This window comes from Prionailurus viverrinus, chromosome X (genome assembly GCF_022837055.1).
Source record: "Prionailurus viverrinus isolate Anna chromosome X, UM_Priviv_1.0, whole genome shotgun sequence".
NCBI lineage: Eukaryota > Metazoa > Chordata > Mammalia > Carnivora > Felidae > Prionailurus > Prionailurus viverrinus.
Genome location: NC_062579.1, coordinates 95,186,126 through 95,201,745, shown reverse-complemented (window position 1 = coordinate 95,201,745; position 15,620 = coordinate 95,186,126). Strand labels below are relative to the sequence as shown.

Here is a 15,620-nt window from a genome sequence, read left to right as displayed (position 1 = left end):
TGATAAAAAAATAGACTGTAAAGTTAAGATTTTTATAAAGATAAAGCACATCTAGAGAGACTAGAGAGGTACTAATTCACAGCACCCTGCTCTAATCAAATGTTTATGTACCTTAGGATGTCACACTTCATGGTGACTTATCATTTCCCGCAGTATATCTCTTGGGGCACCTACTTACTGGAAAGTCAACAAGGAAGGCCAAGATGTTCATATTCCTGGATTTAGAAACGATTTATGTAACATTCAACATTATATTCAAAATCCTAGGGATGTTCTGTCTACATGATGCCAAACATTGACGGAGCACTGAACAATTCATTCACCATCTGAATGTTTCTAGTCATGCAGATATTAGCTGTCAGGTAGACAGAGACTTTGTCTTATGGAACCTATCTATATAGCTAACCCTATAAAGCCTCTAGGCTTTATAAAGCCTCATGGCTAGCCCTATGTAGGTAACTCCTCCAAGGAAAAACCGTAAGATTAGCTATAAAAACAAATACTAATACTAATAATACTACTATTAAGAACACCCAGCTAAGCTGAGTATTTTCCTTTGTGATTTCAATGCAAATGTACCTAACTAAGGTGCAGCAATTTTCATCGATGAGATTCTCCTTTGTTCAAGAATCCCTGACAGTTAACAGATTTGCATTTTAGTCCAAAGTATTTTATGACCTTCAACACAAAGTCATTTGAAGGATAAAATAGAAAAACTTGGACCCTAACTGCAAAGCAATATTCTCAGTATAAAGAACAATTCGTTTCTGGCAGTGGGAAGTATTGTCCAATCCCTCCATTCATTCTGACTCCACAGTACTGTTCTCTCACATTGTCAAAGCTCTTCAAACACATAGGCGTGCACACACCGTGAGCTCACACACCCAGGCTCTCTCACTTAGCCTGAGTCTCTCTAGCTAGCTCTTCCGAGCTCACATCCTTTACAGCAATTCTTCTTACTTTTTTTTTTAATTCTCAGGCCCCTTTCAGAATTTATTGAGGGCTGTGGGCCTTCTCCCCAGAAAAAGACACATTCACACAAAATTGTACATGCGATTTCAGGTGTCATATATTTTCCCTGTCTCCCTGAATATCCCCACCCGCCAGCAACCTACCCCCTTCATAGACTCACAGTTAAGATTCCCAGGCTTAGGTTCAAAGAGAAAGTAGTTCTCCCTTGCATTTGATTCAAGGAAAAAAAACATAGTTTTCCCTTCTCTAACACTCCCGTGATTGGCCATCAGAGAAATAAACAGATTGAATTTAGATGAGCATTTGACCTAATTGACAGGTAACTCCTTATTTTACTGTAGTCAAAACCATCAAACCAGTTTATGTCAGCAAACATTATCCATCATGTTTACTCAAAAACGAATATAGTTCTTATTAGATTCACCTTTAAAAAAAAAAAAAGTATCTGCCAAGGGGCACCTGGGTGGCTCAGTCAGTTAAACATCCGACTTTGGCTCAGGTCACGATCTCACAGTTCGAGCCCTGCATCGGGCTCTGTGCTGACAGCTAAGGGCCTGGAGCCTGCTTCAGATTCTGGGTCTCCCTCTCTCTCTCTGCTCCTCCCCTGCTTGCACTCTGTCTCTCTCTCTAAAGTAATGTTAGAAATAAATAAGTAAAAAAATAAAATTAAAATATAAAAAAGTATCTGTCATGATCAGTAGCCTATACTGTGTACATTGCATCTTTGATGTATAATTGGTGAATTTATATATTTGCTTTATAACTTCCAGATTTAAACTTCCTGGGGAGAAATAAGTTGATATAATAAGCCTTTGCTACATTAAGAACCATAATGGTCAATGAATTCTATTGTACATAGATAGAAACTTCGTTTTGTACCAGTTTTGTTGTTGTTGTTAAAATCAGTTAATTTAATTGCTGCTACCACCACCACCCCCCAGTGCATATTAGTCATTTTACTTGGTTAAGTCATCTGTTTCCTTGGAAACACAGACTAATATAGTCTTTATGTTATTGGTTGCATTTAAAGCTGTGAATGGAAGAGCAATGTTGTCAATAGGTTATTACAGAAAGGGATAGAGAACATTTTAGATCTTCACCATCTGTCAAGGTTATTCATTATATAACTTAACCACTCTGTTCTCTGCTTCTCTACCTGTAAAATTGACTTCAAGTTATTATTTGAGCATCCTCTTACATGTCTTATACAGTTTAACTTGTTTTGAGATCTACAGATGTGCAGTTCTCAGCCCAAAGTTTGATGACATTTTGCTTGCTCCTCCTGGATGCCCTTCTAGATTCCCTTCTCTTCCATCCTCTTGTCTCATAGTGGGCCACTTTGAACAATTCCAGGTGCCCCTTAACATTGCAAAGATTGGAAGACTATAGATTTTTCCTTCCTCAGCTCTGCTGATCCTAACTCTCCCTAATCGAATTTCCTTCATCTGACTTCAGAAATAATTTCATTTTCATTGGTTGCCAATCATTTATTTTCTGTAGCTGCCCCCCCCCATTGGCTGAATGGGGAGGGTGAGGAAAAGTCAGTTGTATCATTATCATTAGCAATATGGCAAGAGCAACGATATTATTTCTTGTTATTGAAGTATATAATACTCCTTTGCCTGTTTACTGCAGATCTCATCCATACGTACACATCTTAGTGTTCCCTTCCAGTGGGAAATTGAGGTAAGATGATAAAGAAGGGAAAATTATAAGATCATTATGTAAGTAATTAAATCTAAGAGAGTCTCAAAAATACATTCTCTGAAGATTTTTTTAAAGTTAGATTCATTTCCATGTGAAATAGTTTAGGTCTAGTTATTTCTGTGGCTTTGCTTCTCAGGTTAAAACTGCATACACGTACACGTCTTGCATTCGGTAACACAAAAGTGACATCACACATCTGTGAGCTTAGTGTCAGAAAAGTCCATGGAAGTATATGGTGCAACGTGGCACCCAATGCATGCATGACATTTGATCGTGTCTACTCTGTTTGATCCCTTTCAGTAACAGGAACCTTAAACAACCCCTCGTAGACAGCCCATTGCATCTTTGGAGAGCTCTTTTAGAAAATGCTTTCTTATACCGAACTGAAATCTACCTTCATCAAACATCCAGTCAGTAGCAGCAAATGCTAGCATTGGAGACAGCACGGAAGCTCTTCCCTCTCTTCCCTGACATGCTTCCACGTGTGTGAAGACAGCTATCCCAGCTTTCTGAGCTTTCTCTTCAGTCTAAACATCCTCGAGTCCTTCAGCTGTTTCTCACCGATTGTGACTTCTTTTCTTTTTCCTTGGATTATGGCCTCAGGGCTACTTTTCAGTTTTCTAAAACTAACGGATAATTACATGAGTAAAACTAGGAGGCACCATATCAAGTGCTTTGCAAGAATTCAAATATGAATATCCCCCTTGCTCCCCTCTCATCTTCTAATTTCACAACTCTATTAGAAAACCTGTTAAGCATGACTGGGTATGATTTATTCTTTATAAAAACCTCATGCTGTTATTGTTCAAGATGCTGATATTCTCCAGATCTTTATTTTGTCCTTCCCTTAAAATGAAAGAAAGAAGAAAATAAGAGCCTGACAAATGCTTCCTGGTACCTTGACAATTTGGACTCAACAAGTGTCACTGTGACATGAAAATTTCTCTTGAGATTTTACTGTTTATTTTACAGTGACTGGTTAGTATTTCCTCCATTGTCCTGAACTTGACTCCTGTCACTGACTAGGGATTGAGTAGAACTGGAATAGCACCCATTTAGGGGCGGGTAGCATGCAGAGGGGCAGCAGAACTTGTAGAGCACTCTGCTGAAGGAACAAATGGAACCTGGGCTTTGAGAGCTCTGAAAATATCTGAGAAATGACTAAGACCCATCCCTTTGGCAGAAGCACTGGAGCAACAAATAGAGAGACACTCCATGTGGATGAAATAGGTGGTTACCTCTCCAGGGTGAGCTTGTGTATTAGCAGTAGGCTCCCTTCACTGCACCCAGCAACATCTTCGCTGCCCTTCCATGGTGCCCAAATTCCCTCTCTAAGAAATGTGGTCCTTTGAGGTGAGGCACTGCATCTCTAAGAGTCCCCGACCCAAGAACCTCTGTTAGAATGACCAAGCGAAAATCATCATTAGCCCTTGGGCATGGATTCATTGGTCGGATTGGTTTCCAAGGAGCTGCTAGCTGAAAACGGGGCCCTAAAACACACGACAGGTAAGATGTGATAAGGGCAAGGGACAGAGCCAGAGCGCGAGGGAGGTGAGGGTTGCTGGAGTTGGAAGCTCTAAGAAGTCAGTAAACGGCAGGAGTGGGAACTCGGTCTTCAAAGGAAGGATACCACAGAAACATGAGCAGGGAGGGAAGTCCACTTTTCGACATCAAATATTTCTGGCTAAGTGTAAGGGAAGAAGCTGAGAACAGCATGAAAAACAAGGAAAGTGCTACAACCACCACAAAGCAGGCCGGGCAAACCCATGATGCCAGGTCAGTAGACAGGAACTCCCAAGTTGGCATAGTCTCTCTTTCTCCATCTCCCACCTCGCTAATGTACAAAAAGAAAAGGTCGAAAGTTATGCTAAAGTGAAAGAAGCCAGACACAAAAAGGCACATGCTCTGGGTCCATTTATGTGAACCACCCAGAATAGGCAAGTCCACAGAGATGGAAAGCAAATTAGACAGAAAGCCTGGGCCTGGGGCAGGGCGGGAATAGGGATCGACTGCTAACGGGTACGGGCTTTCTCCCTGAGGTGATGAAAATGTTCTGGGAATGGATGATGGCAATGGTGGCACAACTCTCTGAGTTTACTAGAAACTGCTGAATTGTACTTTTTAGAAGGGTGAATTTTATGGTATGTGAATTATATCTCAATAACTTTTTTTTAATTAAAAAAGAAGAGATGGCCCTTTTAATCATCTCGGTCCTGAGAAAATCCAAGATCAAGTTACAGACCCTACCCTCGGGAGCATTTCTTGGTCCAAAAAGATATGGCAGTTCTACGCCTTTCTCCTCCTCCTAACTCGTGGCAAGCTTCAAGACAGTCAGTTGCCAGGCGGCAGTGCCCACTGATGGGCCCGGGCACTTGCGAAGAGCTCACACTGGCACCTCAGCGTGCCATCGGTTGCTAGCTACACAGCAAACTGACTTTGGTGGGAGCTCCATCCTAAATCCTTAACTAAAAGTAATCCTGAGACAGAACAAGGTCACACACTGGAAATAAATTCCATCATTTTCACTTCCTCCTTCTGGGATGTTAATGAGAGACGCTGCTCTTCATAATACACGACATCTTTCCACGTTCACAGTGACATTATTGGCAGGATCAGAAGCAGCTGCAAGAAAGTCAAACCACTCTCCTCCCCACCCCTTGCCATCACCACTGCAAAACGCTTTGTAGCCACACAAGTGGTTCTGTACCATGAGAATCTGTTGTCAATGAAGCCATGTTTTAATGAGGTCCTTCTAGTACTTTCACAACTCGACTTCCTTCAGGAAGTGATTAGAGCTGGCCTCGAGCACACTCACCTGCTCGTTTAGAGGCCACAGAAACAAGCAAGTGTCTGGAGACAAAGAAACTCAAAGAGGTCCAAATGCCCGAGGCCGGGTTTCTAATCAGAGCTCCATCCTTCCCTGTTGACCTTTTGTGTCAACCCACAGGATACCTACCCTTTTGAGGTGAGCCAGGGAAACAGAAAAGTCAGTGCATCCTGACCTGTGGCCCAACTAGTGAAATTCCCAGAAAGATTTTCTTTGAAAAGAGTTGAATCAGTAGGAACAGATAGCTTCAGATGAAATCATTTTGTATCTTCCCCACTTTCCTGACATTGCAAAGAATAAGAACATTTTCTAGTTTAGATAAAAAGATGTGTTACCTTCATGTTTTTTAAGATGACATGAAGGTCCAGGTTTAAAAGGATTTTAAAATTAAAATGACCGTGTTTCACAGATGATTATAGCCTTTTAATTCTGGGCAGATGTGACCCAAAGTCAGGCCTGTACACAGACCGCGTCCCCTGTGCGAGAAGGCTCATCCCAGGTCCCAGAGTGAAATACCCTAGGCAGCACCATGTGCCAAGGGGCTTACCAGTAAGGGTCTCCCAAAGTGTTTTGCTTCTTCTGACCTGACAGATCTGTTTTGCCTACCCCGCTTGCCCTGCTGGAGTATAGATAATTGGAAGACACGAGGCCCTAGTAGCTGATGTACATGATGTTTTAGTGATGCTATTTTGATGCAGCAGTTCTGCCACGGTCTAAGAGAAAACGTTTCCGCTTTTAATTTGTCAGGTCTTTTAATATTGCTAAGTAATGTGCTAATGTACACAAGAGATGTCCCTGTCTTATCTCTGAGATCATATAAGTGGCTTTGGGCTAGATCTGGGAAGCCCATTGCACACAAGGCTTGATTTGCCATTTTGGCAAAGTAGCTTTCAGAACAGAGGCTGCAGTGGTCTGACCCTTTGCAGTGGCTGCTTCTTCAAAGGCTAGCCCAGTGGTTCTTAAACCTTTCCCTGCATCAGAATCGCCAGCTGAGTCTGTTAAAAATGAAATGCCCAGGCCCCATGTCCACCACGAGGTTCTAATTCAGTACAAGTGGGGAGAAGCCCAGGAAACTGCACATGCAGCAAGAACCCAAGTGATTCTGGTGAAGATGGTCCAGGGAGAAAAAACTGCCTTAGAGCTTTGCCCACCCACCAAGCAGGCTCTTCCTTCGCCTTGACACCATCTTAAGAGGAGAAGCCAGGAAGGCTTTGCCTTGCACATCTGATGAAATGATCCTTATGGAGTCTCTAATAGCCACAAACTGGGTTAGGAATAGGTGTGTGTGCTTAGATTTGGCTTGTTGAATGATACTGACGACTCTCTATTTGTTTTTACTTGCCACTCATGGATAACCTTGTGCACCCTAGAAACAGAGATACCAGACATAGGTGAGTAAATCAAGTGGGCAGCTACCTAATGCCCCTTCTTGCCTAAGAGGCCACCTCGTAATAATGTGCTAACAGGGAGATTTTACTTTTCAAGTGAGGTTAAAGGAATGATGTGAAAGTGAATTTAGAAGTTATGATTCAGGTAAGAGTCTTACAAAAGAAGAGAGCTCCGTTAAGTGGGAATTTGCTGGAGGATCAGACCCTATCGAAAAGAAAACAAGATAAGTGAGAACTGGCAGTTCAGTACTTCATGGGGAAGCAAGCCTTAAGTCTCATTATGTTTTCCTTAGGTGATATCACAAATGAGTCTGTAAGTTCAAACAGATTGAATGTTTTCAAGTTGCAGGTAGAAAGAGAGGTAATACAGCAATCTTCCCAGATCCAGAAATATAGTTGACAAGTGTATTAAGAGACAGTGACCATGATGACCTTCTTGAATAAGATTTTTCTTTTCTCCTTTTATGTGACCTCATGATTTCTATTTCTTCCCACCAAAAAGAAATAATAGAAAAACTTTAAACCAACCATTTACCGACAATGGCACGTAGCTCTGAAATTAATCATAATGAATATTTCTCTTCAATTTGTTTATGCATTACACTTGTCAAAACTGTTCTAAATTACCTGAAATTGCAAAGGAGAAAATTGAATTTGTTCACTTCCGAATGCCAATTGTCATCAAAATGGCACTGATAGGGTTTTTAATTTGGGTTTCGTTTGGGAGATGCCACTTCCTAAATGCCAGTGCATAAGATAGCCTTGCTACTTTGGCATAACTGATTCTTTAAGCAAATTAAGTTGGTTGTCAAATTGCTTACTAGTAAAGCGTTGCACAGTATTAATTATAAGCATTAATTGCCCATTTAACAATCTGCGATTTTAACTAGCATGAATGAAGTGATCTTTGCCAAGTTGAAGGGCATTGCTCGAATGTAACACTAACCAGAAGGTGACAATAAGTCTAACGCTGAAGTCATAAAAGAAATCTCCACGTATCTCGAATTGCAATATGCACGTAGACACAAGGGACTAGAACAAATTGGAATGTAGTCCAGTGGTTTTCTTTCTCAGGTATGGCATGTTTTTAGAAAGTGGAAAGAAACCAATCTAAAAAGAGCTGAAGTGCACTTGGGAAATGGCATGAAATGGCAAGAAATTACATATCTATATAGGAGACCTCCCTGACTGTTGCCTGTCAAGAAAATAACATTAATCAGATTTGAATTTTGTGTGTTGGGCTATTCCATTTTCTAAAGGCCAGTGCACAAAATTTTAGAACAGCCTAGCTGAGCAAAACAGGATATGTTGCTCAGTTAGAGGAAGACAGGAGCACAGATTTTTTTTTTTTACCACCTTCAGAACTAAAGTATTCTGAAGGCACTTTGTACACACAGTCACATGTGATCTAATCTAGTCTTGGTCAGAGCATAGGCTTGTTAGTGACCCTGAGCAAGCCCTCTCTGGGTCTGGGTTTCCCCAGCTGAGATTGGAGGAGAATGATAATTTTAACTTCCCTCACAGGCACATTGGGGATATTCAATAATAAATGAATGTAATGCATTCCAAAGTGCTTTTATGCGAATAACATTTCTCTTGGAAAAATAGCCTATGGACTTTTCCTAAACAAAACATGATTAATCTGGCTCAGTTGAAACTTCCACAAACTGGCTACCAAAATATTGAAGGCTGTTTCAGGAAGGGTTACGACCCCCTTTTTATCCTAGGAAGATCTAAGGGCACTGAGGAAATTTTATTCTGAAGGCAAACATTCAACTAAATATGTAAAAACTTTTACTCAAACCCCTATTTAAGCAGTCTTTGCTACAGAGATGCCTTGTCTGATATGACTGCCAAACCAATTCTGGAGTCTGTTGGGGCCCTTTACAGTTTATTTACAGCAGCTGTCATGGTGGTTCCAGGGTGGAAGATGTCCCTGGAATCTACTGAATTCTCTTATTTGATGAAGTGAAGGTAAGTAGAAAAAAATCAAGTATTCCTAATGGATCTGATTTTTTTCCAATTAAAACTATAAACTGGGTCTCAAATCAGTATTTGCTAGCCTTTACCATCATTAACATACATAAATATGCTTAGAGGGCAAATATAATTACGAATACAATCAGGAATGTACCAGTCCTTAAGGGCAACTTAATTACTCTGATGGCCCTTTCCCTGCCGTTTTGCTGGGCTAAGTGGCCAAGACCTGAACACTTGCATGTTTTAGTTAGTTTCATGTCCTACACTTTAGTTCAGCAGTAACTGAACATCAATCCCGTCAGACACTCTGTTGGCACAGAAGACAGAGGGATGAATATGGTTCCTGCCTGTAAAGAGCTTACAGTGTGGTTGGAAAAAGAGATGTGAAAAAAATAGTGCTTACACCCAGCACTCACATCTTGGTTTCCAGTACCATTCTCCGATAGAAGGAACCCAGGGTCTTTAGCAAAATGATTGATTCCAGTGCTGGGGAAGGGACTATAAAAGATGAGCCTGGAGCATCTTGTAGTGCCAAAAGGTAAAGAAAGGCTAAAACAGCACAAGAAACAAACACTCCTCCACACTGACGGACATATGTCAAAGGGTCTCATGAGACAACAGGAAGAGTTCACAATGGCCAATGCCATAACAATTTGAGCAACAAAATAAAGTAGCATGGAGTTTTCATGCACGGTATGAAACAAATATCCATGTGTCCCTACTGATATAAATTAACGGTTGAATCCATAATAGAGGAGAAGAGATCAAGCTCTCGTGCAGAAGAATTTCAAATCATTTATGTAGACACTTCACCTTCAAGGAGGTGGAATATAACTCCCTACCCCTCAAGTGTTGCCTTCACAGAGTGACTTCCTTCCAAAGAGCACAGTATGGAAAGTGGAAGAGAAAGAATAATTTTACACTACCTCCGCCAGGTGATCAAGGTCAGCATCAACAGTCACAAGTCATGCGAATGGCACTTTACCCCTATGGTCTTCGTCCCCCAAACCCATAACCCCTGTCTAACCAGGAGAAAAACATTAGACACGTTCCAGTAGAGGACATCCTACAACATACCTGGCCAATACTCCTTAAAACTGTTAAGGTTATCAGAAACAAGGAAAGTCTGAGAAACTATCACAGCCCAGAGGAGCCTAAGGAGACATGATGACTATATATGATTTGGTATCCTAGATGGAATACTGGAACACACAAAAAGGCATTAGATAAAAACTAAGGAAATCTGAATCAAGTATGGACTTCAGTTTATCTATAAAAATAATGCTAATAGAATGTGATAGGTGCTGCTAGGTCACACGTACCTTTTCTCTGCTCACGTCTTTCCCCCTTTACTTCTGTTGCCGCACTTGACAGTCATTCCCGGTTTACCGATCTGACTCCCCCCTTGGACCATGAATTTCACAATGAAAGGGACTGTATCATGCACACAAGTAGGTCTCCAGACGATAGCACAGTTCCAAGGCACATTAGTGTACTTAGTAAATACTTCTTAATTAATGAACAACCACATCATACAGAAATGGTACTAAGCAAAGAGTTCAGAGAAGATACGAGAGGCTTAGAGTAATGACCGTGGGCAGATTGGAGAAGAGTTTAGGAGGTAGAATTTTTAAACGCAGGATGTTTTACTGGATGTGGAGAATGACAGGAGGAGTAAAGAATGGCACCTGGCTTAGACAGCTGGGTGTGGGGCAGAGTTCTGGGCTGTGAGCACATCAGAGATAAGACAGGTTGCTTTCCTCCAAGCTCACATGGTTTATTGGGGGATACAGATACAAAAATTAATACGATATGTAATCTCCAGAATAGAGGTAAGTGTAATGCAGATAACCCAGACTGGAGATTTAGGGAAGGCTTTCTTCAGGAAATGATGCCTGAGTAAAGCCTTAAAAGGCATGTGAGGATTTACTAAGTGCAGAAAGGCTTGCATACCACCCCAAGGAATGTTAAAAAGCTTTTAACGTTCTTAAAGATGGGGTCCAACAAACGTTAGGATCAAGGAAAATATCCCTCAAACCAATGTTGCTACAGCCATAAAAAAATGGGATTAGGAAGAATCAAAATTAATTAATGAGCTCAGCCATGTATGCAGATAAAAATGTCACAAGAGATTCCATGCGAATATGTAATTGAAGAGTTTCAGGAATACCAAAATCTGATCAAGGTAACTTTAGTGTCACCTTTAAAAGGTATGGCTGATTGTGATTATAACTGAAAAAAAAAAAAAGGTCATGTATAATCAGTTCTGTTATGCCCTGAAATAAGACAAAATGGATTAGAAAAGTGTGGTGGTCAGCTAAAAAATGGAAGCTCGGAATGGAAAAGTTTGGGAATGTTATCTCTAGCACAGCCCCCCCCCACACCAGACTCCTCCATCTTTGTACCTGCCTTTCAGTTTACAACAGGAGCCTGGAGGCTGGCGGGGCCCCCAGTGAGGCAGAAACCCTGGAGAAGAAGTAAGATTCTGAAGGATGGGGAAGGCAGGAAGACAAGAACTTCTGTTTGGGATTTGTTGAGTTTGAGGTGACTGTGAGCCATCCGGGCAGTCATCTAGTAGGTAATTGGAGAACCGGGTATGAAAGACATTGATGGCAAAAATCATTTCCTGGGATTTTCTCTCTTCTGCTTCTTTCTCTGCCCCCCATGTAGATGGTATTGAAATACCAGCTTCATTACAGGTTGGCAGTACACACCGAGGTGTTAAATACTCAGACCCATTACTAGAAAAACAAAGTAGCATCCATCCCCTCAGTACATGAGAAAGATCCGTTTTGGGTCTTTTTTTTTGCCATCTCCTAAGAGAATTTTCCATCTGTGACAAAAGGCAGACCCCAGGGGATGTATAGTGAACAAACTACTTTGAATAACTTTACTTTTCTCTTCCTTAGCACAAGTCCTGCCCATAAATACTACCTGGCTATGGACCCTGTGTCTGAATCACTTTATCTATCAGACACCAACACTCGAAAAGTCTACAAGTTAAAATCTCTTGTGGAAACAAAAGATCTTTCCAAGAATTTTGAAGTGGTGGCGGGGACAGGTGATCAGTGCCTTCCCTTTGACCAGAGTCACTGTGGAGATGGCGGGAGAGCATCGGAAGCTTCACTGAACAGCCCTCGAGGTAAAAAAAAAAAATCTTTTGTTCATCTAACAATTTCATTTGATCTCACAAAATCCTAAGACTGTTGCCATACTATAGTCCATCTATCTCAATATTGCCTCTGACACACATGGTCTCTGAAGTCCATCCCAGAAGACAGGCATGGTCAGGACTAATTTTTAGCTAATAAGCATTCGTATTGTCATTAGTGTTACTAAAATGTTGAAATGCTTCTTTTCTGGTTGATAAATAATTATTTCCCAGAGCCCTCTGAGTGCCTCCTGTACACCCACCCTCTCCCCAGAGACTACTTCCTGGAAATTCCTAGCAGTCCAGAAACTGAAGGGTTAACTCCTGGCCTGTCCTGGTTGGGATCAGGTCTGTGCTCACCTTCTTTCTACCCCTGTGAAATACCTTGAATATCTCACAGAGTCTGGACATTCCTGGCTCTTGCTTAACTAAGAATTAACGAACCTTTCTTCCATTACTTTATCTAAATCATTCTTAAAGCTGTTTGTACTTTCACTTTATGTCCTCCCTAGGATAGCAAATTCCAGTTTTTTTCATTTCTCTTTTCTTTTTTTCTTTTCTTTTCTTTTTTTCTTTTCTTTTTTTTTTCTTTTTTTTTTCTTTTTTTTTTTTTTTTTTGCCTTCTGTGGGAGTTCGGCCTTACTTTTGTTTGTCCTAAATTTACTTCTCAGTCTTCCAAAGCCAATCCTCAATTCTGTTGCCTGAGACTTGTGAATAAATCTGCGTTCTCTCAGTCAGCATCATGATTTTATAGACTTGGATCATATTTTCATCTTAGGCCACTAAGCTGAAGGATAGTCACCTTTAAATCTGTTACCCTATATCATCCACCCGATCTCCTTAATTATTTAATCATTATTCTCTGTTCCTTATCCACAATGGTGTGTATGTGTGTGTGTGTGTGTGTGCGCGTGCGCGCATATATCCTTCTAGACTTTTTTCTAGGCATATCATAGAAAATGCATATTTTATTTTCTAGTAATGGATTCATTGTATAGAATGCTGTTCTATAATCTTCTTTTCACACACTTAATATATTATGAACATCTTTCCATGCCAAAAAATATAGTAAGGTCAATGTGTTTCATTTGTTAGATGGTCGCTTATTATTTCAAATTTTAAGAGGTTACTCTTTAGCCATTTGACATTTGCCATATGGGGATTAAATTCCAACTATAATCAGAGTTTAAAGCCTTCCCTTTTTTTCAAGGCCATATTCAAGTCCGATGTCTTTCATAAAGCCTCTCTGGCTAACCCTAGTCCATTAAATCTGAATTTTTCTAACAGTGTCTACACTACCCAATTACCACTTGATTATATTTTGCCTTCTTTTACTTTCTAGTTCTTTCTCGAATAAGAAGTTTTTTACTACCGAGGTAAACTACTAGAGCTGAGAAACTACATCTAATTTTTTTTTTTGCATCTTCCCCACTTCCTCAACAATGTCTTATACAGTGTGGGATCCACATATGTGGTCGTCGTGTAATTGATCAGTTAGGTAGCTCTTATCTATACCAAATATTCCTAAAAGGAATTTCAGTTGTGCTTTAAGAATATGGACTTTTTTTCTCAAAGGGAATATAAGCCCCCCACCCAAATATCATGGTAAAGTGTTTTTAAAATATTTCTTTCTTCTCTTGTGCCAGCTCTCATTCCTTACACATAGTAGGTCCACAATAAATACTTGATGAGTGAATGCATAACTCAGGTGCAACATATAATCAGCTCATCTTTCAAGGAAATATATCAGGCTGGGTCCCACCTTTTACACAGGTTTAAAACTCATGCAGATATTATAAGGATTTCTGCATAAGAAACAGGGAGGAATCAAGCTTGTATTGTGCCTGAAATTGACATCCTCCTGAGTTGCTGCTTGAATAAAAACCACTCATCTCACCTACCACATTCAACCTGCCACATAAAGGATGAATATCTCAGCTTTTTCAAATAGAACAAATAATTGGTTCACTGCAGGGTTTTTTTTTTTCTTTGCTTGGAAAGCAGCAATAATAGAGTCCTGATGAACAAGATTTACATGAACTCTTAAAGCATCAGTAATGAGAGTGCCAAAATTTATATATCTATTAAAGATAATATTAAACTAAGTTTTTCTTCTTCTTGTAGCTAGTAGTACATTTTTCTTTGGCTTGATTTACTTGTCTTTCTATCCAAGAGTGGCCTTTATAATAATCCAGTACACTTTATTCATCCCAAAGCGGGCAGTGGCCCTAAGAACATCTGGCTCAGGCTTCAGAGAGCTAAATGTCTAATCCATCCGAGACAGCTTTCACCTAACATACCGAAGCTGATGTTGACAACATCTGCTCTGATCCAGTGAGTGAATGAGGATATTGAAAGGAGGGGACTGTGTGGCTCACACTAAGTATGCACCATGTCTTCTTCAGCCATGTTAACAGTATCTGAAGACCCTGACAGAGATCTTCAAAATCACTCAGATGGCAGAACCTGTGTCCAGACATCAGTTGCTCTTGAAATTGCTGGTCAGGACACTTAGATGCCTAGCTGGGGCACCTATCTCCTTGCTGAATATAGACAGCACTCACCATTGGCAATGAATCAGAAGTGAGATTCTCATTATATGGAATGCTGCAGGGCAATTTCATAGACTTCTGTAGAAGAAGGAAAAATCATGCAAGAAGTCATTAAAGCACAGTGTGCAAATTGAGGGGAGAGTATTGCTAATTGCTAATGATGTCTTTGAGGTTCTCCTGCAGGTTCTTTATCTCTCAAGAAAGACCAATTTGTTTGTTTTTTTCTTTATAACTACCATGCACCTCAACTCCTTCTTCCTTCCCCCATAGAAGACAGCAAATGTTTAATGGATTTCTTTAAGGAGAAGTTTGATTTTTCTCTCTACCTAGAAGCTAATAAAGAAAAGCTGTAGATCAGTAGAAAATGGAAATGTACATCTAGGGAGTACAATTTCTAGGTTAGGAAAGAGAGCTTGCTCTAAGACTTTAACAAGCAACATATTGCAATTATAGGCAGGCTCTCCAACATGTCCTTAATTATGCAAGGTAAGTCAAATAAATGTTAATCTGCAAGACAGCTCATTTATTTTCTGAATCTATTCTAAAAATAGGATGAAATGAAATTTGCTTTTGAGATCATTCGTCCTAACGTCGGAATAAATTATGAAATGGGATTAAAAACCAGTCAGCAAAAGGTAAAAGGTCACAAGCCATGGGAATTTTTTTTTTTTTTCTGAGAAATGGCAGCAAACTGTGACGAATGCCAGGTTAGGGAAGCTACACTTTCTTGTTCAATCCATGTAATGCCAGTGTTTCTCTGGATGACCCTGTGTAAGTCACTGGGCCTCGCTGTGGTTTCATTTCCCTGAACACTAAAATAGACCTGATGATGCCGTTGACTAGTTCTGTTACACTGGACTAGTCATTTAAACACTGGGTGCTGAGATGCCTCAACTGTAAGCTTGAGGGCGTGGGATGATCTCCCTCCCATCTCTAATGCATTGAAATAGCCATAACTATAACTTAGACTGTGCCATGTATTTTACAATCTCTAGTCTTCACAATGATGTACAGGGTAAATCACATTACCCCCAGTGTTATAG

The 15,620-nt window shown here is 40.3% G+C and overlaps 1 protein-coding gene across 3 annotated transcripts in view; it reads left to right on the top strand.

Annotated features, from left to right (window-relative positions):
* The window catches only part of TENM1 (teneurin transmembrane protein 1), a 550,900-nt gene that overhangs the window by 441,344 nt on the left and 93,936 nt on the right, over positions 1-15,620 (top strand). For 2 of the 3 annotated variants that reach the window (XM_047844103.1, XM_047844101.1), the window contains exons 21-22: positions 6,877-6,897; positions 11,784-12,016. In XM_047844103.1, coding sequence (XP_047700059.1) covers positions 6,877-6,897; positions 11,784-12,016 — 254 coding nt within the window. The remainder of the gene's footprint in view (positions 1-6,876; positions 6,898-11,783; positions 12,017-15,620) is intronic. The other variant, XM_047844102.1, reaches the window with a different exon arrangement.